The sequence below is a fragment of the Lepidochelys olivacea genome, assembly GCF_965140295.1.
Source record: "Lepidochelys olivacea isolate rLepOli2 genome assembly, chromosome: 3".
In the NCBI taxonomy this organism is placed as follows: domain Eukaryota; kingdom Metazoa; phylum Chordata; order Testudines; family Cheloniidae; genus Lepidochelys; species Lepidochelys olivacea.
In genome coordinates, this window is record NC_140413.1 from 116,267,382 (window position 1) to 116,295,083 (window position 27,702).

General features: G+C 41.0%; 1 protein-coding gene across 1 annotated transcript in view; it reads right to left on the reverse strand.

The window, feature by feature from the left end:
- The window catches only part of SYNE1 (spectrin repeat containing nuclear envelope protein 1), a 503,778-nt gene that overhangs the window by 143,284 nt on the left and 332,792 nt on the right, over positions 1–27,702 (reverse strand). Inside the window, exons 91-95 of the mRNA XM_084624934.1 lie at positions 19,733–19,927; positions 18,453–18,593; positions 6,382–6,549; positions 4,199–4,360; positions 1,827–2,021 (exon numbers count right to left, since the gene is read on the reverse strand). Of these exons, the coding sequence (XP_084481060.1) occupies positions 1,827–2,021; positions 4,199–4,360; positions 6,382–6,549; positions 18,453–18,593; positions 19,733–19,927 (861 nt within the window). The remainder of the gene's footprint in view (positions 1–1,826; positions 2,022–4,198; positions 4,361–6,381; positions 6,550–18,452; positions 18,594–19,732; positions 19,928–27,702) is intronic.

Sequence of the window (27,702 nt, forward strand, 5' to 3'; positions counted from 1 at the left end):
TAGCTTATCTAAAGTGATCACTCTCCTTACAATGTGTATGATAATCAAGTTGGGCCATTTCCAGCACAAATCCAGGTTTTCTCACCCCTCCCCCCCAAACTGACTGTCCAGTTTGACCAATGTACATGGCAGAGGGGCATTGCTGGCACATGATGGCAGATATCACATTGGTGGATGTGCAGGTGAACGAGCCTCTGATAGTGTGGCTGATGTAATTAGGCCCTGTGATGGTGTCCCCTGAATAGATATGTGGGCACAGTTGGCCACGGGCTTTGTTGCAAGGATAGGTTCCTGGTTTAGTGGTTCTGTTGTGTGGTTGTGTGGTTATATGCCATCATGTGCCAGCAATGCCCCTCTGCCATGTACATTGGTCAAACTGGACAGTCTCTACGTAAAAGAGTAAATGGACACAAATCAGATGTCAAGAATTATAACATTCATAAACCAGTCGGAAAACACTTCAATCTCTCTGGTCACGCAATTACAGACATGAAGGTCGCTATTTTAAAACAAAAAAACTTCAAATCCAGACTCCACCGAGAAACTGCTGAATTGGAATTCATTTGCAAATTGGATCCTATTAATTTAGGCTTAAATAGAGACTGGGAGTGGCTAAGTCATTATGCAAGGTAGCCTATTTCCCCTTGTTTTTTCCTACCCCCCCCACCCCAGACATTCTGGTTAAACTTGGATTTATGCTGGAAATGGCCCACCTTGATTATCATACACATTGTAAGGAGAGTGGTCAGTTTGGATGAGCTATTACCAGCAGGAGAGTGAGTTTGTGTGTGTGTGTGGGGGGGGGGTTTGAGAAAACCTGGATTTGTGCTGGAAATGGCCCACCTTGATTATCATACACATTGTACAGAGAGTGGTCACTTTGGATGGGCTATTACCAGCAGGAGAGTGAGTTTGTGTGTGTGTGGTTGGGGGGGGGGGGGGCGGAGGGTGAGAAAACCTGGATTTGTGCTGGAAATGGCCCAACTTGATTGTCATACACATTGTAAGGAGAGTGATCACTTTAGATAAGCTATTACCAGCAGGAGAGTGGGGTGGGAGGAGGTATTATTTCATGGTCTCTGTGTATATAATGTCTTCTGCAGTTTCCACAGTATGCATCTGATGAAGTGAGCTGCAGCTCACGAAAGCTTATGCTCAAATAAAGGGGAGGATGTTTGTGGAAATTCTGCTTCAGTGAATGGGGAGTTTGTCTAAAAATGGGAGAAGAGAAATTGGCTGATACTGAAGTTAATACACAGAGGACGCAGAAGGGACAGAAGGAATAAAGTTGGTGCTTTGATTAGCAGGTAAGGAGAAGGACTGCCTGAGAGTGGAAGGATCTCTGGGTGTTGCTTTGGCTAATGGGAGGGAAACAGACATATCTAGTACTGTGATTATGGTGGGAACCAGGCTGGCAGTTTGGTTAATGGGATGATTGGAGCAAGTTTCTCAGTGTGAAAGAATGAAAAAAACTGAAATCAGACTGAAGCTGAACTAAAGTTTAGGGAGAATTACCTAAAATAGAAGGGAAGGAGGAAAAGATGATCAATCAGGATAGAAGCTGGGTGGTTGGGGGACAAGAGGAAAGTAAAAACAATTATCAACATGACAAAAACCCAGAGAAGAGTATGCTAGCACAAGGTCTCTCATGTGTAGCATTTTACATGCACTGAAGTACACATTGTGATATCAGCAGAGTGGAATGTTGCAGCAATTGAAGACTTTGGAAGAAAAAAGTCCTTGTATATTTAAATATGCTAAAAACAGTTTTCAGAATCAGAAATGTGGGGCAAGAAACAAAAAATCCTTTCAAAGTTCTCTTGTACCTCTAGCAGTTGTCGTTTTCCCGAAGCTTTCATTCTAATAGTGGCCATTCTCTCTGCCAGGACAGTGAGCGTGGACTGCAAAGCCAACTGATCAGCAGCATCTGTGTCCAGTGGTTCTGACACCAGTTCTTCTGCTAATGATGTCTGAAGCTCACTGATTTCATCTTGTAACATCAGAATCTCATCCATCAAAGCCTATTCAAGGTGGGAGCAGACAGACAAATTGGTTAATTTCTCATTGAGAAAAAAATGTGAAGAAACATATACTGGTATAAGAAACTAAAATGGAAGTGGTCCAAGTGAGTGCAAATGTGTTAAAACAGAACTCACTGCAATGCAGTTTATCATATTTTACTCTTCAAGATCAAGGGACTAGAACAATTGGAGCTTTCATTTCTATGCTTATTCGGGGATCATTACATGGGCTAAAGGGATTTCAAGTATATAATTATTAGCAAATCTGTAGGAAATTTTATAAGAGAGCTTGAGCTCCACAGCAAACATTTAAGGTTGTACAAGAGGGTGTCTATAACAGACAGAGAAGACAATATTATTTGAAATATGGTTGTGACATGGGTTCAACTAGAAAACTCAATTCACCTAAAATTATAGTGGGTTTTGGTTTTAAGATGGAACTGAAAACATCCACCCAGAGACATGAACATTCAGAAGAAGCCTGCATGCTGCATAGGGACTTCCTTCTATCATTCCCATTTTAGAACACATCTTCCAGGCAATCAGTAGGGGATGGTCTCTTGCCAGCCCCTCTGCATGGATGCTTCAGATCCAGAACTGTTTGGCTCTAATTACAAAGAACCAAATTCGGTGTTCCTTAATTCCACAAAACTCCCATTGAAGGGAAAGGTGGCCCTTCAGATCGCTTGACACTAACTCATGGATTGCTTTGGAGATCAGGACCAAGGCTTACACTGAATTCAGTATTTGACTGGAGTCCCTGAAGTACCTGGAACATTCAGATACAGTAGCTGTTAAACAGGCAGGTTGTCACATTTTGAACTAGTATTTTGTTGAGTCTAGTTTTAATTTTCTGAAGTGTGCAGTTTGAATACTGTTCACTAACAGGACATACTGGAAGGGTTTTTCATTACAATGGGAGTTCAATTTTCTATTATGTTATTTTTGTAAGAACATGGGTAGAAAACATATGCAGCCCAGAAGAACGTCTGGGTACAGATTTTTGCAACCTTTCTGCATCCACATGTGCCTGTGCAATTTTGTTCCCACAATTATTTGGGGGTGCAAATTATGTAATTTATATATCTAACAAATTGATAAACAGTCCCAGTCAAAGGCATGTCTAAATAGCAAACTGCGTGTACAACGACTTTGTGAGCACAAAAAAGGAGGGTGGATTAAGTGTGGGCAGAAAATTAGGCCCATCATTTTTTTCCTTGGGATAAATAATTTTAAAAGGCTAAATCGAACCCATTTTAAAATATAATGAATAGGTGGATGGGACACTGCATCTTCCTCCTTCCCACATGAAGGGGTGGGACAAGTGGTTCCTCTCTGGCATCATCTTCCCTCCCACCCTATGGACTTTGCTCACTTGTGAGTGCAAATATCTCCAGGTGGCACAGGCCATCCAGATTTCTATGGCATGGAAATTTTCCAGATTTTAATTTGAAGCTTTAAGCAACTGAGTACGAACCCTGATAAAATGAGTCAAAAGTGAAAATACTGGTATAACCCATTGCTCTGACAGTAAAGTAGTATATGCTCAGGGAAAAATACTACTCTGAGATCTACATGGGAGATTTCAACTCTATTATTTTGCTTTCCCTGTGCTCTTATCACTTGTGTCAAGGTTAGAAACATGCACGGAGGAAGATCTGTTGTGTGGCTATCAGAACAAAATGGCTATTTTACAGTCTTATTATTTCAGAGACTCATTTCCTAAGATGACCCTCATCTGTGCTTATAACAAGCCAAAGATCAGAATGAAACAGATTAAAATGCACCAAAACTAGTTATAGTCGTCTCTTCCCTTAACTGGCAAATTTAAACATTGTGACTGGCCAAATGCTGTGCTGACTGACACACCATGCCATTCCAGTGAATTCAGAGGCATTACATGGGGTGTTAATTAGCACAGAATTTGGCCCATAAGCTTTGCTGAAAACGATGGTCTAGCCCCTCTCTCTTTTTTGAGACACTTTGTAAATCTTGTACTATCTCCATAACAGTGGGGAGTTCAAGAGGTGGAGCAATCTTCAGGGAGCTCTTTCCTAAATAAAAAATTTACATTTTAAACAACGTTTCCATCAGCCTGCATGCTTTTGTGAAGCATTCCGTGAGGAATAATACAGCCATCTAATTCAACAAAAGCTGTAGCTACTTAGCTTTTTTACCTGATGTGCAGCCATCTGGCTCTCTGGGCTCTTGCCAGGTTCCAAACTTTCGTTCAGCTTCACCTCAATGGTCTCCATTTTTGTGGATATGGACTGGAGTGAGTCTTGGTATTTTTGCTGGCGTTCAAGAGCTTCATAGAGGGTGCGCTGCTTTTCACTGATCTAAAGAAGAAAGAAAGCTGTAAGCAGATATTCTGTCTCCTGAAGTAAGTTTTTGCTCACTCCTCTCTTCTCCCTCCTACATCCATGGTTTTCATGGGACACTAAGCCAAGAGCTTGGTCTGCAATACCAGTTTTTAAGAATATAAATTATATAGCAAAACAGTCATACTAAGGATGTTTAGTCACTGTTGGCCAAATTCTAGTTTCTATGCCTAACCCCCCATATTTTAATAAAAGGGTGACAACTAAGCACATTTCTCCTGCCACATTCTGGGCTGTATGTACACAAACATGCCATGTGCATAAATTGCTACAGGCATGGTTCCACATTCCACATAATAGCTACTCTGTCTCTAGCAAGAATTAGGATTAATACCACGTAAGTGAACCTCTGGGGAAAAAAAGTGTATAGGATGGGCTATTTTGTACATTACTGGATAACTGGGCTTTGCCGGTGTGCACAAATATGTCAGGTTGATCCAGTACCTCTCAGGATATGCCTACCTTGCAATCAGAGGTGTGACTACAGCCTGGGTAGGCAAACTCGCACTAGCTTTAATCCAGCTGGGGCCACTAAACATAGCGGTGAAGACGAGGCAGCATGGGCTTTCGTGTGAGCTGTATAAACCTGCCAGAAACCCTGGGTTTGTACTCGTGTTCCTCACGTGTGCCAAGGTTCATGGCACTGTGTTCTCACTGCTATATTTAACTGCACTAGCTAGATCAAAGCTAGCCTGGGTATGCCTACATGAGCTACTATCATACCTCTGAATGTAGTGCAGACATATCCTCAAAAACAGGATCCCTGGACTTTCTCTGCCATCCCATACAAAATGTGTGGATTTTTGTGCAGGGTTATTTCAATTCATAGTTGGAATAAAGTCCTTGTGGGCTTAGAACAGACTGAAAGAAATTTTTTGCTTAGCATGCTTAGAAAGTCACTTTAGATGGTACATGCTCACCTTTACTCAGGCCTCTTTTGGAACCGTATACCTTTAGTCACAGAACTACCAAAGGAGAATTTGGACATTAATCACAACTGGTGTTTCTAGAGGGAGCTATCCTCATTTATGACTTACTTACATTTTTGGGCTTACAAATGGCCTTATTTTGCAACAGACTTTCAAAAAATAGGGCAAATAAGTAGGGAAAACGGCAGAATATAGACCAACTGCAAGTAATGTGTACAAACACCTGCCCCCTCTCTAAGTGCAAGTAAGTAGGGAAAACGCCAGAATGTCCAGCAAAAATAGCAATAATATTGAACCTGGCTTTGGCACAGTTGTTAATTGAACCAGAGTCTCCACAAATCTCTCCTCAAAACTCACCTTTGCCATGCTGCCAACAAAACACTTGAAAATGGGCTGACAGCTAGTATGCTGTGACCACTGGCCATCATACCGCACACAATCATACATTCCCTGTCTGTTTGCTGTGTTCACCCATTGTCTCTCAGACTTAGAGTGTCAGTTCTTTGAGGTAGGGGCTATCTTTGCATTATAAGCATGTGCACTGCTTAGCAAAAAGGGGCCCCAATTCCTCATTGGGGCATCTACATGTTACAAATAAATAATAATAAGCCCCAAAGGAGGTGATGGAGAGAATAGGGCTTCCCCACATGCACTCCCTGCTAAGCTCTAGAGTACAGACACTCAGCCGCAGAGTTCCCTTCAAAGTTCAGCCTCTACTGTTCAGAAACCTATTTCCACACCACTAGTGAATCAGAAGTACCTATGCAAATCATGCCCTTGTGTGTTCTCTGTTTAGTCCATTTCCCTCACTCTGGCCACAGCCTGCCTTCATCGTATATATGCAGAACACTGTTCATGCATCATATATATGCAGAACAAGTGGAACTGACAGTTCTTGTTGCCGCATGAATGCCAACATTTAGGTTAAAAAGTGTTGAGGAGTATTATGTAGAGCTGCACCTTCGAGGTTAAATGAGTTGTTTCCATTTTATTCCTATGAAATGCATATACCACAGATCAGTTTTGATACCTCTACATTAAAGGACTTACCACATTCTTCAGTGTTTCCCAAGAACGCTGCAAATCATCCAATTTGGCACTGGTGGCTGACTCTAAGCCCGGCTCAGAGAACTCCTGAGTGGATGATGTGCTGGGCTGAATCTTGGCAGCTTCTGTCTGCAACTGTTCAGCAGATAAGGCTTGGTAATAAGCAATGTCCTACGAGCATGAAGCACAACATTGCACTTTCAAAACAAAAGATATATCACCTTGCTGTAATTATATTCTCTTAACAGCTACTCTAGGGTATAAATCTATGGACATCCAAGACCATGATTTGTCTTATTTTTTCTTTTTTTAAAAAAACAAAAACATACCGACGTTAAAATGTGGTGCACAGTGGTTTAAGCAAAACTACTGACATATGGTTTGGAGCTCTACCACAGTGGAAAAGGGAGCACTTGGGAGAGAACATGATGTGTTTTTGCCTTATTGTCTTTGAGCTAAAGGCCAGGAGAGCAACTCATGTCTGAACAGAGGGGGAAAGGTCAGGCTTGGAGCGCTAGAATTGGGAGTCAAATGTGGGGAGATGCCAGTCAAAGCTATGAGAGTGGATGCAATCACTCAGGAATAAGGGGTAGAAGTGGCAAAGAACATCGCCCCAAGGGACTGTGACAGAAAGAGAGAAGAGAGGAGGAGTCACCAAGGGAGATGCTGAAGGAGTGGTTAGAAAGATAGGAAGCGAATCAGTCAAACAAGCAATCCAGACTCCTCCACATTGTGTGAGCATATCCTTTCCTAAACTTTGGGAAGCTGAGGCTCCGCTCAGGAAAATGAAACCAATCACGCCTACCTATTGTTAAATGTCAACCCACTTTGATTGTGACAATTTGCCACACCACCACCCCCAGGTAGTCCTCTGTGCTCTACAGGGTATGCGGCACCTAGTGCAAGCAGAGCAGACAGTGTAACTGGCTGTGAACAACAGTAAAAAAGAAAAATCACAGAACGTTGCAAGAAGAGTTTAAAATGCCTTCCTTCTTTCCCTCATAAGAATTTCAAATACTTCCTGACCAGTTAGGAATTCATGTATTGCTGGCTCACATATTACAAAGCTCAAGAAGAAACTTGGCATGCAAGATTTTCACATGGGAACAATTTATTTTTTAACCTAAAACAAATGGTTTAGTCCTTTCTTGAATTACGGATAAGCAAATAAAGAAATAAGTAAAAATGGACATTTGTGGTTTCCTAAGTTTAAAACTGGCTTTATTATTTCTTTAAAATTGAACATTTCCCAACTCCTCGCTCACTATATGAACAAATGGGAGTTTTTAATATACAAACAACCTAATTGTTTCATTTGGTAAACAACAGCCTTTCTGCAACTTTCTAACATAAATGTGGCTTGCTTTAGTGGTAGTTCCAATGATGCAACTGAATGTAATGGCTACGTCTACATACTCTGTGTCTGGAAGTGCTCTTCGGTACTCAATGAAATGCTGAACAATAAATAGTTTTTTGTTTTAGCTGGGCCTTGATTCGGCAGTCCTCACTGGCATTAAGTGTGGCAGGACTGGGCCATTAGATCATAAATTTTGGGGGACAGGAATTTTCTCAAATTTATTCATCATTCAAAGATATTAGACATTTTCTTCCAAAAAGTTTTTGCTGTATGGACTGATCGTGAAAAAATTTGCTGCTAGTAAATTACACTCAACATTCTAAATTTATTCAGTGTTGCTTAGTTGTTACATGCCAGATTACTCCTGAGGAAATTCTGCACAAAATATTTTAAAATTCTGCAAAATTCTGCACATTTTATTTGTCAGAATAACACAACATATTCACCATTTTCAATTATTTTGGTAATTTATTTCAAAATACCTGTCAGCAAGCATGTCTGTAACAATACAGACACACAAGATTCAAGAAATGTTTTTTGACAAACAGATTCCTTACTTGGCATATTAGCACATCTATCTGGCTTCACAGAGAGCAAGAGGGACAGAGTGTTGCACGCACGCACCTCCGGGCCCCCCTGATCCAGGTGTGGGGAAAAGCAGGATCCTGCCAGGTTGATCCAAGTGTGGAGGGGCTTAGTGGGGGGGAGAAGGTTCTGTGTGTGGCAATCTGGGTGTGGGCTGCTCAATGGGGGGTCCGGGAGCCGGGAGAATGGGACTCTGTAGGGGGGTCCACGTGAAGGTGGTTGGGGCTCAGCAGGGCGGGATCTGGGTAGGGGGGTGGGACTCGGCAGGGGGATCTGGGTGCAGGGGGATAAGTGGGGGAGCCTCTGGGGGCTCAGTGCAGGGTTCTGGGTGCTGGGCTAGTGGGGCTTGGTGGGTTGGGGGTCTGGGGGCAGCTGGTTGGGACTCAGTGGGGTGGGGGTCCAGATGTATGTGTGGGGCTCATTGGGGTTGTCCAGGGACAAGAGGGTGGGGCTAGGCAGGGTGGGGATTCAAGTGTAGGGGTCTTAGTGGGGGATGGTCGGGGGGGGGGTCCGGATGCATGGGGATGGGACTCAGCAGGGAGTGGGGAGTTTGGCTGTATGGAGGTTGGGCAGATGGGGGAGGCAGCTCCCCATACAGTAAGTGAATCCTTCCCTCACTGCTGGGGACCAACAGGAGCAAGAAGCAGAGTGTGTGTGCAGAACTTCCTGCAGCCAGGGGAAGTACCCCAGGAGAGGTCTGCCCCGGCCCCAGGAGTGGCCTGTGCAGGGAAAAAGAAAGTCCCGTCCCCCACAGTCCAGCTGGGACTAACAGCTAAAGCCCAGGGTACGGTAGGAGCCAGAAGCTGGGGAGTCCCCAGCCCTGCCCCTCCCCAGCTCTGCAAGCAAGAAGGAAAGAGAGAGCCCGTCCCTGCCTCTTGAGGTCATGTTTATGCCTCCCCTACTTATCCCAATGCCCAAACCGGACGTACACCCCCTACTGCTGCTGAGGAGGGGCACATGAATCAATTTTTCTACAGGGAAAGATTAAAATTTGCTGGGACCATTAATTCTGCGATGCGCAGTGGTGCAGAATTCTCCCAGGAGTACCAGATATGTGCCTCTGAAACATTCTAGTAAACATGCTAGAAAAACAAAATTGTTCAAATGTTTGTGGAAAGTTATTATAATACAGGGAACAAGCATAGCTGAGTCAAAGTCACTTCAAAATAACTGAGGTCCTGACTTTGCCACCTATGCTTGTACTGGGTAAGTAGTCATCATATCTTCTCTCCTGTCAGGGAGATGAGATCTGTCCAGCTAAGGTCCTTACAGGCCCCCATTTCTATAGCCTCACAATCTTTTAATGCATTTAGCCTCACAACACCCTGTGATATAGGGAAATACTATCCCCATTTTACAGATGGGGAACAAAGTTACTATGTGACTTGCCTAGCTTCACACAGGAAGTCTGTGGCGGAGCAGGGACTTGAACCCAGGTCTCCACTGAACCTTCCTGCCTATCTGTATAGCCCTGACATCTGACTTATTTCTGACACTTCCTAATGATTGTTCCAGGATGAAGGACTTGCAGTTAAAGATAAGGGAGGATGGAAAGGGAAAACTGAACTGAACCAGTCCTTTCCCCCCTTTCAGTAAATTTTGCGCGTTCACAGTGCGGCAGTTGCTGTTGTCAGATCTCAGTAGTGACAGAGAGGTGGGAAGGAAGGAGAGAAAGAGGTAAGCACATCAGTCTTGGCAGGGTTTTCCAGTTAGTGTGTATTTTTGGTGTGCTTTATATATAAAATTCTTTCACTGCACAGGGATGGAAGTCTAACACAACCTCCTTTTTCCTCTATGGAAACTGTCCAAAAGCAAGAGCAGCACTTATGCTTCCTTATGTTGTTTCCCCTATTTAAGGGTGGAGGGGATATTTTGGTTTCTTAACATATCTGAAAAGGGCTGTTACTGCTGTTGTCTAGATTTCATGAGGGTGGGAGGTGACGAAGGTTTGTTAACTAAGTCCTGGACAGGGAGAGAAAAATGTTAACTGTGGCCCATTGTTGGTGCTGGAATTACAAGAGCAACTGTGGCCAGAATGGGTGCGTGTCAACCCTTCAGCTTTCCCAGTTCAAGCACTGCCTCACTATATCTAAAAAAATTGCGCCAAATGAAAAAAAAGTCTTTGAATAAAAAATAAGTATGAGAAACTTCAAGCCAAAAGAGGCTTTCTGTAATTGCTTCCTCCTTCATAGTTGCAGTGCATGCTAGCATGCTGATATGTGGTCTGTGTTTATATCACAGACATACAAACAAAAGACCAATTGAAGTAAGATTCTCTTTATGAATAACATACACACAATATTAGGACAGACTCTCATGAGGTGTGGAGTACTTTGAATCCAGTGCTGAGGATCCTCCACTCCCACTTGCTTCACTAGGAGTTGGGCACCTCACAGAACTGAGCTGATGAGGAACAAACTATTTGCTTAATTTCTTCATGTTTCAAAACAAACTGCATGAAGGACTGCTATCTACTGCAGATATATTGTACACCACAAGAACTTTTAAAATCCTTTGGGGGTTTAACACATTATGCTTACACCCATATTTAATATTTTTGGTGTTGTTCTCCTTGGTTCTGATCTCTTTAGAGCAGCCCTAAAGGCTGCTGCATTTAGTGAGCAACTGATTTTTTTTTTAAACATACAAGTGTCAATTTACCACAATCCTAGGTTTTGGGACAGCTTTTTAGTATTTATACACTTCTATTGTGGTCTATTAAAAGTAGTATCTTGGCATTGCCATTGTTATGCTCATGATCTAGGATATTAAGAACAACCCAAAGGCAGAGGACAAAAGGCACCCAGGTATCTGGTGATGAACAGAGCTGGCTTAACCAGTTCAAGGCACCCAGGTATCTGGTGAATACCTGAGCTGGCTTAACCAGTTCAAGTGTACTGCACTTCTTTAATGTCCTGAAATCTATCTGATAGGGTAGTGCAAGGTGTCAATGAAACGCTCATGACTCACTGCTTAACAACATCTTCGTGTAATGTAGATGCAAGCAACTGATGCAAAGTTATGGACATAAACTGAAATTATAATTCTTAACATGTGTTTGCCAACCAAGCAGAAATTTCCCGAGCCTAGGAAAAAACATGTGGTTTCCCCCACCTAGGAGTTACTTCCATAGTATTTTGAAAGACAATGAGAATGTATTTACATGTCGTGTAAACAAACTCATCAAGCTAACAAGTGGCAGAGGCAAACCTCACATTATCACAGCAGGGAGGAAACTGACAATGTTCATTCACTTGAAGTGGAGGGAGCAAGAACTAAAAAAATTTGCATTTTAGCAGACATCTCCAGCAGAGGAATAATCATCAGGAAACTTCCTTCAAGACACACTCCATTTTGCCTACCTTCCAGCTGGATATAGACGTTTATCTGGAGGTATTCTTCAGAAGAATCAATTTCAAAAGATTCACTGGACTATAAAATAGAGAGGCCAAGAAACTCCAAGTTATCTTTCATTTAAGAAGACAAAGGTACCAGCCCTTTGACTTTGGGAGCTAGATCCTGATCCAGGAGTTTGGTCAGCCATCTTGAAGGAAAGGTGTGTTGAGGATTTTCCCTAGACCCAAGTCCAGCTTGTTAAGTTTTAGTTACTTGAAAAAGTTTTATCTTTATTTCTCTTGTAACCATTTCTGACTAAACCTTATGCTTGTACTCATTTACAATTTCTCTCTTCTTAATTAAATAAACGTGTTTTATTTTTAATCCAAACAGTCTAGTACAGTGTTTAAACTGAAATGTTTGGTTAACTCCAGTAAAAAATAGCAAACTCCTGAATGCCGATTCTTCAAGGAGCAACAAAGTTTAATGTTCCTCTGATTGTTCCAGGAAAAGGCTGGGCATTTCAGAACACATGTTTCTGGGAAAATCTATGGCTAGACAGAGTGTGGAGTAACCTTACCACTCGTTAACCAAGGTTGGTGGAGATCCGTGGAAGTCTGTGGTATTGCAGGCAGGATCCAAAGCATTGGACCAGAGCTGCCTAATACATAGATATAAAATGCATGCTCCCCCCCCCCAACCACACAGAGCAGGAGACTGAATTTTATTTGACTTTCATAGTGCATACAGTAACATAGCAAATCTAAATTGTTTGCAAAAGCATGCAGTTTTCAATGCAGTGATTACACTGAAATAATCACTGATGGTAAATGAAAGAAAAACCCCCAACATCAGCTTAATAATCATGATGCTTCTTGCTGACTGTGGGTGTCCCAGGCAGAGAGCCACAGTAGCAAGGGGTTACAGGGTAAGAAGCGATACAACTCTTCACTGGTCAGGATCGCACTCCAGAATGAGACATGATCTTGTTTCTATTTTCACCAGTAGTTTGTAGCATTTTAGCAAGGGATCTCCCTTAACTTTATAAAACTGAATCCACAATCAAACAGACCCTTTGGGGCCAGATTGTGGTTGGCACCATGCAGGTGTGAAAAAGTACCCCTTTTGTAAAAAGCCCATGACATTTAATAGGGATGAGACCAAGGGACCATTACAGAAACTTAAGTAGGATCTATAGAAATTACTCAAAACATTTGTAGAAACAAATACAGAATTATCTTCCCTCTATATGTTAAACTGAAACATCCTATAGAGTTCTACTCTTGTGTGTGTGTGGTGGGGGGAAGATTCTGTATTTAATTCTATAAGGTGGCAATTACATTCTATAGCTGTTCTCAACCAGGGGTACATGTACCCCTGAGAGTAGGAAAAGGTCTTCCAGGGGGTACATCAACTCATCTAGATATTTGCCTTGTTTAACAGCAAGCTACATAAAATGCACTACTGAAGTCAATACAAACTAAAATTTGATACAATGACTTGTTTATACTGCCCTATATACTATACATAGAAATGTAAGTACAATATTTATATTCCAATGGATTTATTTTATAATTATATGGTATAAATGAGAAAGTAAGCAATTTTTCAGTAACAGTGTGTTGTAACACTTCTATATTTTGTGTCTGATTTTGAAAGCGAGTAATTTTTAAGTGAGGTGAAACTTGGGGTACGCAAAACAAATCAGACTCCTGAAAGGGGTACACTAGTCTGGAAAGGTTGAGAGCCACTGGTCTATAGGACTCTTCCATAATCAGGGGGAGGGTACCAAGAAACTTCCTGTCCGGTACCAGCACAGCTGCATAGTATTCCTTCCAAGTGCCTTGGGCATAAGCTATCCTCAGCAAGCTGGCTGACTGACCAAGGACGGGGGTGGCACACTATACCGTTATAAGAGGTAGCACAGCAGGCACACTCCCTCTATGCTGGCTGTTAGAGAGACATCATGCCTCTCCTGAAACACAACAACATTTCCTGATGTAGAAAATGTATCCAGTGTTCAATGATTCCACTGGGGTGCACCCACTCCGTACTGTTCACAGTGAGGGGCAGTAATTAACTACTACTAAAGTAGGACAGCAGCTCTAGATGGTAGACCTAGACCAGTGTTTCTCAATCTTTTTGACACCATGGACCGGACTAGCTGCCTTCCTAAACTGCTTCAGGGAGGTCTCAGTGACCGGTGCCAGTCCATAGACTGGTTGTTGAGAAACACTGCCCTAGATGGTGCTGCAGTGAGTGCTCTTACCTACACTTCTCCATTTAAAAGGATTCCATCTTTAAGCTAAAAAAGCCTGGATGTTTACTTCCTTAAGATGCACTGGAAAATCTCTCTCTCTCTCACCCATCGAGCTATTGCTAAAACCTTATTTAACCAACTACGAAATATCTCCAGGCTGATAGTTGTAGGGGAGAGACCTCAATATTGATGTAAAATTATTATTAATTTTAGCATTAAACTTGCCTGTGCCTTTAGTGAATATATTTATAATTACTTTCATACATATGATGCTTGGAGAAAAGTACCTGACATGCACATATTTTTGTTTATTAAACTATTTTAAATATTCAACCTAGCCAAAGAAATTTGGGGAGGCTTCCACCTTAGCTCCCAAGGACAAGCAAATGTCAAGGAAGATAAACATGGCTTTACGGATAAGAAGATTTTATTACCCTAAGAGTGTTTATGCAAATTCAGAAAAGCTGTGTTTTAAAATTTACCTTGCTTTAACTTTATATTATTTTCACTTGTGCTATATTTAAAAGATATAGTGATTACTGAAATTTGTGCTTTGTACAAAATATTTAAAAGCAGTTTAAACAATTATAATTCTAAGGAGCGTGGTTCCCGAAACAACGAACTATGTAAAATATTTATGTTTTAGGAAAACGAATGCAGCGTGGTGTTGTCAGAACAATAAGCCCTCTTTAACTTTGGATTTATTGTTCTGACAACACTACCCTGCGTTCGTTTTCCTAAAACGTAAATGTTTTACATAGTTTGTTGTTTCATGAACCATTTATTTCCAAAGAAAAATCCTTCTTGTGTTTTAAAGCTTTAGAAAAAAAACACGTGTAGTTAGAGAGATTTTATACTTTTGTTTGTTTCTTAAATGTTAAAATGGCAAACACTTCTGTGAAATGCATATGTTAGTAAATGCAAAGCTTCTAATATCACTGCTATATAAATGGTAAAAAACTTGATGTACCAACATGGAATCTAAGGACCTTGCTAAACAAATTACTAATGCAGGAAGCCATTTATGTACAGAAAAGGGAATTAATTAATTCTGGCAATGTACATGAAATCCCTCCTCCAACTCTGGAAGATAAGAATCATCTCTCCAAAAATTGTTATAAGAGTCAATTTTTTTAATTATTAAAAAGAAGACTTTGTAGGAGTTATTTAAATTTTTAAAAGACTGTTCTGAGAATTAAAACCTTGTATATAAGGAGTGTCTGGACTTTTTGAAAACAGAATTTAATTTCCTGTCAAAATTTAATAAAATTGAAAGAATATCGCAGAGAATGGATTCAATAAATGAAGTTAAAACTAACTTTAACAGTTATTTGACACTTTCCCACCATAAGAAGATCAAAGGCAATTAAAGAATGTTGCATATTCATTAGGCAGACTGCATACTCAGGAACTGAAGGTGTCACCTAAGCCAACCCCAAAGGCACAGAGCCAGTGAAAGTGTAACAGCAACCAACCCTGCATCTAAACAAGGCAGAAAGAGGTGTGTTTTCCTATAATTTCATTAAAATAGGAAGAAGAAGTGTATAAAAAACTGAAGTGACCACCACAGGCACACTTCCCATGCTACCCTCCTTTGACACCAAACACTCCACAGCTCATCCAGTCCATCTCTACCAGCAAGCTGCCACAGACAGATAAGAAAAACAGAGAATATTCAAGAAGAAACTAACTCAAGGAAAATCTCCAAGACTTGAACATTGATGGTGAGAGAAGGTTAACTAAGTCACAGCCAAGGGATTAGATTTAAACTCTTGTTATGATTTTTTGGGGATATGAAATTGCTGTTGTAACATAAAATATTAACAGTTTCTCCTGTTAATCACTTGCATGGTTAGACCATGTGTTCCTGGAGCAGAAACAGGGGCTAAACCTTGGTAAACTGAGAAATTTAGTGGAATTTAATTGGATTTAAGATTCTTAATATTTATAATTGGCCTGTCTCTTTTTCTTTCTTTAATAATAATATAACCATGATTAATAATTGTGATTATTTTCCTTGGTCTTTGTCATGGTGTCCACTGAGATATGTAAAAGAATATCTGGGACTAAAATAGTGGGAGCTGTAAGAGAAACAGTCAGTTAGAGTTGACCTACCATTTCATGTTTCCTCTGGACTAAATATTTCTAGTAATATTTAAAAGAAAATTACATGGTGTTCAACAACTAAAATTAGCCCCTTTCTACCCCATATAGTGTTGATCAGAAAGATTTAGACCTCGTCTGCATGGTATGTCTACATGGTATGTCAATCCACACTGAAGAGGTGGATATTCTAGTGCACACTAGCATGTTACACACTAAATGGTCTGAATGGATCCTGCTGGCATGCATTAAAAGTTCCCTCATGTGTGTAAATGTAGTCACAATTCAAACAGCACTACGGAACTTTTAGTGCACACTAGCAGAATCCACAAAGCTCAAGAGCGCGAACTAGAATTTACGCCCCTCGAGTACAAACTAAATCACCACGTAGACAAGCCCTTAGAATTATTCGATAAAAGCCTTCATTTCTTTCAAGTAGATTATTACAATTTCCTGGAGTTCCTGCTCAGTTTCTAAGATGCAGCAGATCACATTCTCCCAGGATCACTGCTCCCTTAGCACATTACTCTGATTTAAAAATCTTTACTTTAGCTCCCTGTAAGTTTTGCATGGACTATAAAATTATTTTACTTACATTTAAGGACCAGAATTGCTGCACTCCGGCATACTTAGCCTATCTTCTCTCCTTGTACATTCCTAGACATTTCTTATGATCTGAACTGGCAAGATTATTTAGCTTGTTTAGGTTATAATCTCATGTGAATAGGAACCTAACCATTTTGTAAATAACCCACTTGATGGTGGAACTTTCCTCCTTTTACTGCTTAGATCATTCAGTTTGTTTCAACATTCATGACCAGACTGAAGAACCCTATGACTGCTTATGCTTTTGTCTATCCTGACATCCTCAATAATTGTACTGCTTTTAAGGGCTAAGTGACATTTTGTGAAAGACACTGTGTAAATATATTTTCTGCCTACTAAGTTAGGTTCTACTTAGGTTTGTACTTCTTACTCCAATTCTTGAGGTAACAGAAGTTCTCAATGGACTTTCGTCGTTCTTTGAGTTGTCTATGTTGCTAACCTGATTTTCATTCTTAAAAGAGAATTTTAGTGAGCTGACATTGAATTCCATTGTGTTCATTACCAATTGCATTGTGTTCATTATCTATCCTTGTAGATGTTTCACTGTTTGTTTCATTAACATGGCCTCAAGAGTCTTCTGCTGAATAATGGAACGGCTTTTCCACTGCAGGCAAGCTTCACTGGGAACTATCCTATTGTATAGTGTAATATGACTTTAGAAAGCTCCTGGATTATTAAATCCCTTTGTTTGCCTTTCTTTCTTCATATGGCTTGTCAGTGATAATTGCCTTATTTTTATGTTTGTTCTTGTCTTAGCCAGTACAGCAGAATCATTTTATAATTTAGCAATAACTTTAGAACCACATGCACCTTTGAAAGAAATTGTGGGAAGCTTAGAGTTTTAGCAAATACCATAACTATACTTAAAAAGATAAAACAACATCATTGTATTTCTTTGGTACTGAACTTAAAGAAATACATGGTCAAGGAAAGCTTCACTTCTTCAGTTACTCAACTCTAGAAATACTTAGCCACAAAAACAATAAAGAAAAACACTGTTGAGACACAAGGAACAAAAATCAGATGTTGAAGTCAATGGAGTTGAGACTACTCATACAACTTGTATGCACTGTATATATGCATCTACATACATGATATTGAAAGCACAAACAATAAACCCTCCTACCAAGAAAAACAAGTGTGCTGTACACCTGGTCACATGAGTACCAGAAGTCTCAGTTCTACTCTCAGTTTACAGATGTGACCCCAGTGATTTCACGGGGTTTGAACAGTTATAATTGAAAACAGAATTTGACCCAAAGTGTAGAATGAACACAATCCCCCACAAAACAGATCACAGTTGATATCTGAATAGCTGAACCAATGGAAGACTTTGAACTTTGCCATCAGTTGGACAATGACACAAGTCAGACAGACACAAACAATGTAATGTTTCACCACATGAAGTACAAAATTGCATTCTCTCAGAATGCTGGATGCCATCATGTGTACTATTTTGAAAACAAAACCATGCTATAAATGCAACGGAGGCACCAATGAATTAGAAAGACTGTCTAATGCTCACTCAACATTTGTTTAAAAAGTAACCAACTTATTGAGTCTTTTTTTGCCAATGACAAAGGGTACCAAATTGATATGCTTTAAGCTTCTTGCACAGTATTTGTAACTTATGTATTCAGAAGCCAGGTCCTGATTATGCTTGATGACCATTCTCAATTCATGGGATGGGACACTGAAGTTGTGTGCCCAACATGTAAAGAAAATCAGCACAAATTTTCTGAAGAAGGAATCAACCACAGAGTACACAGAATGGGACCATGCATCTTTCCAGAGATCACAATGGAATGAATGCCAAGAGGCAGGTACCTGGTTAACAGAAGCATCTGTATTAGCCACAGGTGAAGGAGAGCGACAGGCAGGTGGAGAAGAAATCTCACTGTTGGTTCCCTCCTCCCCAGACTCCTCAGTGACAGGTGAGAGTAGTGTGTGACAGCGACCAGCAGTCATCTGTCACAGGAAATGCAACCCCAAAGGACAGGAAGAAGATCAGTCAATCATCTCAGTAAACATTTGCATTAGATATAGACCAAAATAAGAAAATTAACACAATGTTGGAATTACCAAGACACAGTTTAAGGACCGCTGCTTCCTCCAAGCCCCTTAGAATTGCTATATTAAAAGTTCAGGAAAGCAACAGGCAAGCAGTGGTATTTACTGCTAATACTTTGTTACTGAGATGTTGGCCATCTCCTGTATGCTAGGGAATTTTAAAAAGTTTCTACAGCCAACACATCAAAAATAAGTTAGAGGGTAACACACACAGTGCATTAGGAGAAGTTATTGAAAGCCACAGAGTAATGCTGCAAATAGCCAGAACTACTGCCCTCAACACTTTACCTTTCAGGCCTAGTTAAATGATGAAGGAAAGAATGTTGCAAAGCAGAATTGGATCCAGATAAAAAAAGCCACAATATACTATAGTAGTTACATCTCAGTTTTGCTTTTCTAAGGTTTTAATATAGGGACAAATCCTGAAGTCCTCACTCCATTTTTACTCAGTCCTTCTCAGACATGACTCCCACTGACATCAGTGGGGGTTATATTTGCACATGGACTGAGCAAAATAAAGTAGGAACTTCAGCATGTATATATGTATTCAGCCTTTATAAATGCGAGGATATAGTAATAACAATGTCAATTACTGAAGCATATTTAATAAAAAAATGTTCAAAAAAATCCGGGGTATAAAAAACATGCTGTAGAATACATTTGACTCTGCATCCCCCCGGCCCCTTTTGTCATTCAATTCAGTGCTTTTTCAATGTTTGTTGTGGTGCACTGACAAAACAACTCAGCACACATCCTGAAAGGTAAGAGAGAGCCTTAAATATTATTTTCCTTTTAACAGACTGATTTCTGTTATCCTCATAAACAACTTCATTCCTTATCTGTTGGCTTAGAAAGTGGGGGTGACACAAATGCACAAATAAGAAGTTGTAGTTCGTTCTACACCCACAACTCCCAAAGCATGTCAGTAAAGCAAAGCATACAATGTGTATTGTGGCAATTGGCTGTATGGTAGCATTTGAACAGCACAAAAGAGAGTAGCACCTAAATAACAGTAATGATACCGATTCAGTTCTTACCATAACCACAGAGGGATGAGCTGAGTGTGTTGGGAGGAGTTCTGAGTCCAGCTCCTCCATTCCTTCTGAAAGCCCTTCCACTTCTGTCACTGTCAACAGCATAGTGGCATGTTTGGCTTTCATTGTTAGCATCTTGCACTTGGAATTCAAAGAGGCTATTTGCTCCTGGTATCCTTTAATCTTCTGTGCCAGCTCCTGAGGAAACATTTTTTATTCAGTGGGTCACATGCAGGATATAAAGGCCACAAAACTAACTAATAGCAATTCAGCTTCTGTTAAGTGGCAGGCTACCTCTCCGAGGCCAGCCAATAAAAATCACAGCTGTGTCTCAAGCCAGGATACTAGCAACAGCACAAGCTGCAAGGCAGGATGTTGATTGTGCTAGAGAACAAGTCAGGCAGCATCTCACTGCACAGCTAAACCACAAAGGAGCAAGCTATGCAGTGAAACCGGAAAAGCACTGTGAAAGCCACATCTCTGTATGATACTGACAAAAGGGAAGAATATGTCACACTCACATACAATTCCTAATTTGCAGCAAATTCTATATGCTTTATCTTAAAGCAGAGGAAAGGGGAAGCTCTCTCTCTTTTTCTCCTGTTACTAAAACAGGATGAAAATCTCCAGATGGTGCATACCATGGAAATGAGGTCATGTGATGACGGGAACTTTAAAAAAAATGCAACACTCAGCTCTCACCAGTCTGAACACAATGAGCAGCAGAAACAGATACACATAGTGGTTTAGTAAGGTAAATACATGCTGGATCACTCCTATTTATAACACACATGTGTTTGCATGGAGGTTGGAGTGGATATATTTTATCTTCTATGTGTAACTTCACAGATATTTTTCCCTAATAATTTTTCTTATGCTTATGTCTTCACAGTCAAAATCCAAATTGGACAGTTATGGCCTACATTAAAGTGAGTTCAGGAATTTGGCCGAAGACAGAATTGACCAAAAACCATTGTTTTCTCATTGCTGTGCAGTAGTCTGTGTGAAATCAATCCAATTCTCAACACTGCTAAAACACACTATCACACCTGTGATGGCAGTGACAACAAAAGGACACACAACCAAATAGGCCTATAGACTGAATGATCCTTTCACACGTAGGATTGCTCCAGCCCAACAGGGGCATGTCTAGTGTTGTCAGTCTACCAATTTTCAGAACACTAAATTCACATTAAAATAAACCAAAAAAATATACCTTCCCAGTGGGGGAAGATCACACTTCTGCTACAGATATTGTTTCTCTCTCCATGGAGACAGGAGCTGCTCTAGTCATAAGAAACTAGACAGCTGCCTAGGGTGGCAGATTCTGACTCATACAGCAGGGATGGCCAGCAGCATATTGATTTACATAGTGATAACTAAATATGCAGAGTTATTGCTGCTACACCAGCAACCACTATGTTTATTCTATCAAATAGATATTTGTATTTTATTTTAACATCTGTTTAGATTTTTTTTCTAATGCTGGCTCCCAAATCAAGTAGACAGGAGAAATGGCTATTTGTAAATGAGGCTATGATTTAGTCATGGGTATTTTTAGCAAAAGTCATGGACCTGTGACCTGTCCAGGACTTGTACTATAAATACCCCTGACTAAATCTTAGGTGCTCTCGGTGGCTCTGGGGCACTGCAGGTGCTGGGGTGGGGGCTCTGGGGCACCATTCCTGCTGCTCTGGGGCCCGCTGCTGCTGCTCTGTGAGGGCAGGGAACGGCCTGGGGACCCGCGGCAGCTCTGGACCGCTTTTCCAGGGTACCACTGTTTCTCCGGAGGCCCCTGGAGCCAGCTGTCTGTGCCCACCTGAGCAGGGGCAGGTGTGACTGGCCACGGGGCCGCCCGACCTGCTCAGGCGGCCCAGGGGGTCAGCCACACCTGCCACTGCAGAAGTCACGGAGGTCCCAGAAAGCCATGGAATCCATTACTTTTGTGACCTTCGTGACCTCTGTGAAAGACTCGCAGCCTTATTTATAAAGCATGAGTGCCAGTACCTTTAATATTTCAGAACTATTAAATATAGTGGAAATCTATTCCCTTTACTTCTGGGGCTGCCCAGGAGATTCTTCTCTTCAGCACTACCTGCTCTGTGCATATGAGCAACAATTAAATATTGAACAGCTGCTGCAAAGCCTAACAGGCAGAATATTCAGTAATTAACAATTATTGAAAAAATGAAGTGGATAAGTTATGGCAGCCCCAGGGCAGTTTGGCTTTCGACTCTGCATGTTATGCAAAGTTTTATGAAACTACTTACTCAACATCTCAATGGAAAATTTCCAGATAGGTGAGATACAGAGTTATAAACCAACACATCCTATTACTTAGGGTGAGCACCTTTTTTGACCTTTTAGCCTTTGACTGGTGCTCTGTTCCTTATACTCTTTGCAGAGCGCTCTACTCTTTGACTGGTGGTCTACTCCCTATACTCTTAGGGCCAATCCTATTCAACTTATTCATAAATGATCTGGAGAAAGGGGTAAACAGTGAGGTGGCAAAGTTTGCAGATGATACTAAACTGCTCAGGATAGTTAAGACCAAAGCAGACTGTGAAGAACTTCAAAAAAAAATCTCACAAAACTAAGTGATTGGGCAACAAAATGGCAAATGAATTTAATGTGGATAAATGTAAAGTAATGCACATTGGAAAAAATAACCCCAACTATACATACAATATGATGGGGGCTAATTTAGCTACAACTAATCAGGAGAAAGATCTTGGAGTCATCGTGGCTAGTTCTCTGAAGATGTCCACGCACTGTGCAGTGGCAGTCAAAAAAGCAAACGGGATGTTAGGAATCATTAAAAAAGGGGTAGAGAATAAGACGGAGAATATCTTATTGCCTTTATATAATCCATGGTACGCCCACATCTTGAATACTGCATACAGATGTGGTCCTCTCATCTCATAAAACATATACTGGCATTGGAAAAGGTTCAGAAAAGGGTAACTAAAATGATTAGGGGTTTGGAACAGGTCCCATATGAGGAGAGATTAAAGAGGTTAGGACTTTTCAGCTTGGAAAAAAAGAGACTAAGGGGGGATATGATAGAGGTGTATAAAATCATGAATGGTGTGGAGAAAGCAAATAAGGAAAAGTTATTTATTTGTTCCCATAATATAAGAACTAGGGGCCACCAAATGAAATTAATGGGCAGCAGGTTTAAAACAAATAAAAGGAAGTTCTTCTTCACTCAGCTCACAGTCAACCTGTGTAATTCCTTGCCTGATGAGGTTGTGAAGACTAGGACTATAACAGGGTTTAAAAGAAAACTGGATAAACTCATGGAGGTTAAGTCCATTAATGGCTATTAGCCAGAATGGGTAAGGAATGGTGTCCCTAGCCCGTTTGTCAGAGGGTGGAGATGGATGGCAGGAGAGAGATCACTTCATATTTACCTGTTAGGTTGACTACCTCTGGGGCACCTGGCATTGGCCACTGTAGATAGACAGGATACTGGGCTTGATGGACTTTTGGTCTGACTCAGTATGGCCATTCTTATGCACTTTCAGAATCATAGATTCATAGATACTAAGGTCAGAAGGGACCTTATGATCATCTAGTTATGATCATCTAGTCCGATCATTATGATCATCTAGTCCGACCTCCTGCACAACGCAGGCCACCAAATCTCACCCACTTACTCCTGCGAAAAACCTTTCACCTATGTCTGAGCTTTTGAAGTCCTCAAATCGTGGTTTAAAGACTTCAAGGAGCAGAGAATCCTCCAACAAGTGACCTGTGCCCCATGCTACAGAGGAAGGCGAAAAACTTCCAGGGCCTCTTCCAATCTGCCCTGGAGGAAAATTCCTTCCCAACCCCAAATATGGCCATCAGCTAAACCCTGAGCATATGGGCAAGATTCACCAGCCAGATACTACAGAAAATTCTTTCCTGGGTAACTCAGATCCCACCCCATCTAACATCCCATCACAGGCCATTAGACCTATTTACCATGAATATTTAAAGATCAATTAATTACCAAAATCATGTTATCCCATCATACCATCTCCTCCATAAACTTATCGAGTTTAATCTTAAAGCCAGATAGATTTTTTGCTCCCACTGCTTCCCTTGGAAGGTTATTCCAAAACTTCATTCCTCTGATGGTTAGAAACCTTCATCTAATTTCAAATCTAAACTTCCTGGTGGCCAGTTTATATCCATTTGTTCTTGTGTCCACATTGGTACTGAGCTTAAATAATTCCTCTCCCTCTCCGGTATTTATCCCTCTGATATATTTATAGAGAGCAATCATAGCTCCCCTCAACCTTCTTTTAGTTAGGCTAAACAAGACAAGCTCCTTGAGTCTCCTTTCAGAAGACAGGTTTTCCATTCCTTGGATCATCCTAGTAGCTCTTCTCTGTACCTGTTCCAGTTTGAATTCATCCTTCTTAAACATGGGAGACCAGAACTGCACACAGTATTCCAGGTGAGGTCTCACCAGTGCCTTGTATAACGGTACTAAAACCTCCTTATCTCTACTGGAAATACCTCTCCTGATGCATCCCAAGACTGCATTACCTTTTTTCATGGCCATATCACATTGGCGGCTCATAGTCATCCTATGATCAACCAATACTCCAAGGGTCTTCTCCTCCTGCGTTACTTCTAATTGATGTGTCCCCAGCTTATAACTAAAATTCTTGTTATTAATCCCTAAATGCATAGCCTTACACTTCTCACTATTAAATTTCATCCTATTACTATTACTCCAGTTAACTAGGTCATCCAGATCCTCCTGTAGGATAGCCCGGTCCTTCTCTAAATTGGCAATACCTCCCAGCTTTGTATCATCCGCAAACTTTATTAGCACACTCCCACTTTTTGTGCCCAGGTCAGTAATAAAAAGATTAAATAAGATTGGTCCCAAAACACGATCCTTGAGGAACTCCACTGGTAACCTCCCTCCAGCCTGACAGTTCACTTTTCAGTAGGACCCGTTGTAGTCTCTCCTTTAACCAATTCTTTATCCACCTTTCAATTTTCTTCTCCAGTTTAACTAATAATTCCCCATGTGGCACGGTATCAAACGCCTTACTGAAATCTAGGTAAATTAGATCCACTGCGTTTCCTTTGTCTAAAAAATCTGTTACTTTCTCAAAGAAGGAGATCAGGTTGGTTTGGCACGATCTACCTTTTATAAAACCATGTTGTATTTTGTCCCATTTACCATTGACTTCAATGTCCTTAACTACGTTCTCCTTCAACATTTTTTCCAAGACCTTGCATACTACAGATGTCAAACTAACAGGCCTGTAGTTACTTGGATCACTTTTTTTCCCTTTCTTAAAAATAGGAACTATGTCAGCAACCAAAAGGATTCTCCAGTTTCATCAGGAGGCTATGAAAAGCTTCCAGTGTGAAGCAAGTGGTTTTGGAATAAACAACTTTCTAAATCAAATCAGGTTCTAACTCCAATGACTCATGGGCCCAAAACAGTTATTTGCTCCAGTTGCCATGATACTAAATTGTGAGCCAACTCCCTCCCTAACTCAGGAGCTGAGCAGAAAGTCTACCACAATTCTACCCACTAGGCCTTAGTTACTTAACTCCATTACTATTATTAGGAATCAGTAACATTTCCATAGTTAATAACCAGCACACTGAGTGCATAACATACCTCTCTCAATCAAAATATATATTATAAAGTAGAACCTCAGAGTTACGAACTGACTGGTCAACCACACACCTCATTTGGAACCGGAAGAACGAAATTAGGCAGCAGCGGAGACAAAAGACACCCAAACCCTCCAGTACAGTACTGTGTTAAACCTAAACTATTACAAAAATAAAGGGAAAGTTTAATTCTTTTTTGACAAGCTAAGGAAACTGTTTCAGTGCTTGTTTCATTTAAATTAAGATGGTTAAAAGCGGGGGAGGGGAGGTCTGCACGGTAAAGTTTCAAAGCTGTATTAAGTCAATTTTCAGTTGTAAACTTTTGAAAGAACAACCATAACGGTGTGTGTGTGTGTGTGTATATATATTGTGACAGAGCAAGGCCAGATGGCTACAGTAAAGTAGTGAGGAACAGGTATGTCAGCCCCAGGCTAAACAAATCCCTGGTACCATGGTAACCAAATGGCAGTTGCTCCTGGTTAATCAAGACACCTGGGGCCAATTAAGATCCTCCCAGAAAGCAGTGGAGATAGCTAGGTTGATTGGGACACCTGAAGCCAATCAAGGGCTGGCTGGAACTAGTTAAAAGCCTCCCAGTTAGTCAGTGAGGCGTGTGTGTCAGGAGCTGTAGGAGGAAGCCATGCTGTTGGAGGAACTAAGCAGTACAAATCCATGTCAGGCGCAAGGAAGGAGGCCCTGAGGTAACGGTGAAGGAGATATTGAGTGAGGGCTGCTGTGGGGAAGTGGCTCAGAGAATTGTACATGTTGTATTTCCAAAAAGTCAGCTACCAAAGCTGCTACTATTAGGGTCCCTGGGCTGGATAGAGGATGGGCCTGGGCTCCCCCCTTCCCTCCCCGATTAGTCACTGAGACTGGGAGACAACAGAGACTGTGCGAGGGAGGGTTGCTTCTCCTCACCTCCCTTGCTGGCTTATCATGAAAATGGCTCAGTAAGCTGTGACAATGCCTCTAGAGAGAGAAGGGCTACGTGAAGGGTCACAGTGAGCCTCTGAGGCTAGCAAAATCTGCCAGGAAACGCGGAACCCACGGAGACAAGGAGAGACCTTTGTCACAATATATAAGTATAAACAAAATATATTATACAGACAGATACATTATACAGACTAAAAAGGCCTAAAATTGAGATTCAGAAGAGAAACTTATGGGTGTAAAGAAAAATAGGCAGGCAGCTTGTGAGTACACATAGAAATGTCAGATTTCTTTGCACTCATCATTTTACGGGAGCTCAGTTTTTCAATGTAAATCCAAGTTATTTTTATGAGTGTGATTCAGCAAACTACATGTTGTTTCTGGTCTGTATGCCATAGGTACCCAAATTTGACATTTTGGTAGGACAACTGCTTGCATCATAACATCATCATGTTTACACTAGAAATATCCTGCAATAAAGTCACCACATTGCAATGCGACATGATAACACTGTGACAGAACATGATCAGGCTATATTGTAATCTCACAATTGCATGGACATCTAATGATTACAGAAGACACCTAATATCTTGCAAGCTACTGTGCTGCCCATCAAAATCACAATGCTCCCAGAAACTTCAGAATAGGTGTCAGAGTAACAGCCGAGTTAGTCTGTATTTGAAAAAAGAAAAGGAGTACTTGTGGCACCTTAGAGACTAACCAATTTATTTGAGCACAAGCTTTCGTGAGCTACAGCTCACTTCATCGGATGCATAGTGTGGAAAGTGTAGAAGATCTTTTTATACACACAAAGCATGAAAAAATGGGTATTTACCACTACAAAAGGTTTTCTCTCCCCCCACCCCACTCTCCTGCTGGTAATAGCTTATCTAAAGTGATCACTCTCCTTACAATGTGTATGATAATCAAGTTGGGCCATTTCCAGCACAAATCCAGGTCTTCTCCCCCCCGCCCCCAAACCCACTCTCCTGTTGGTAATAGATTTGTGCTGGATTTGTGCGGGAAATGGCCCACCTCGATTACCATACATATTGTAAGGAGAGTGATCACTTTAGATAAGCTATTACCAACAGGAGAGTGGGTTTGTGTTGTGGGGAGGAGGGGAGAAGACCTGGATTTGTGCTGGAAATGGCCCAGCTTGATTATCATATACATTGTAAGGAGAGTGATCACTTTAGATAAGCTATTACCAGCAGGAGAGTGGGGTGGGGGGAGAGAAAACCTTTTGTAGTGGTAAATACCCATTTTTTCACGCTTTGTGTGTATAAAAAGATCTTCTACACTTTCCACAGTATGCATCCGATGAAGTGAGCTGTAGCTCACGAAAGCTTATGCTCAAATAAATTGGTTAGTCTCTAAGGTGCCACAAGTACTCCTTTTCTTTTTTC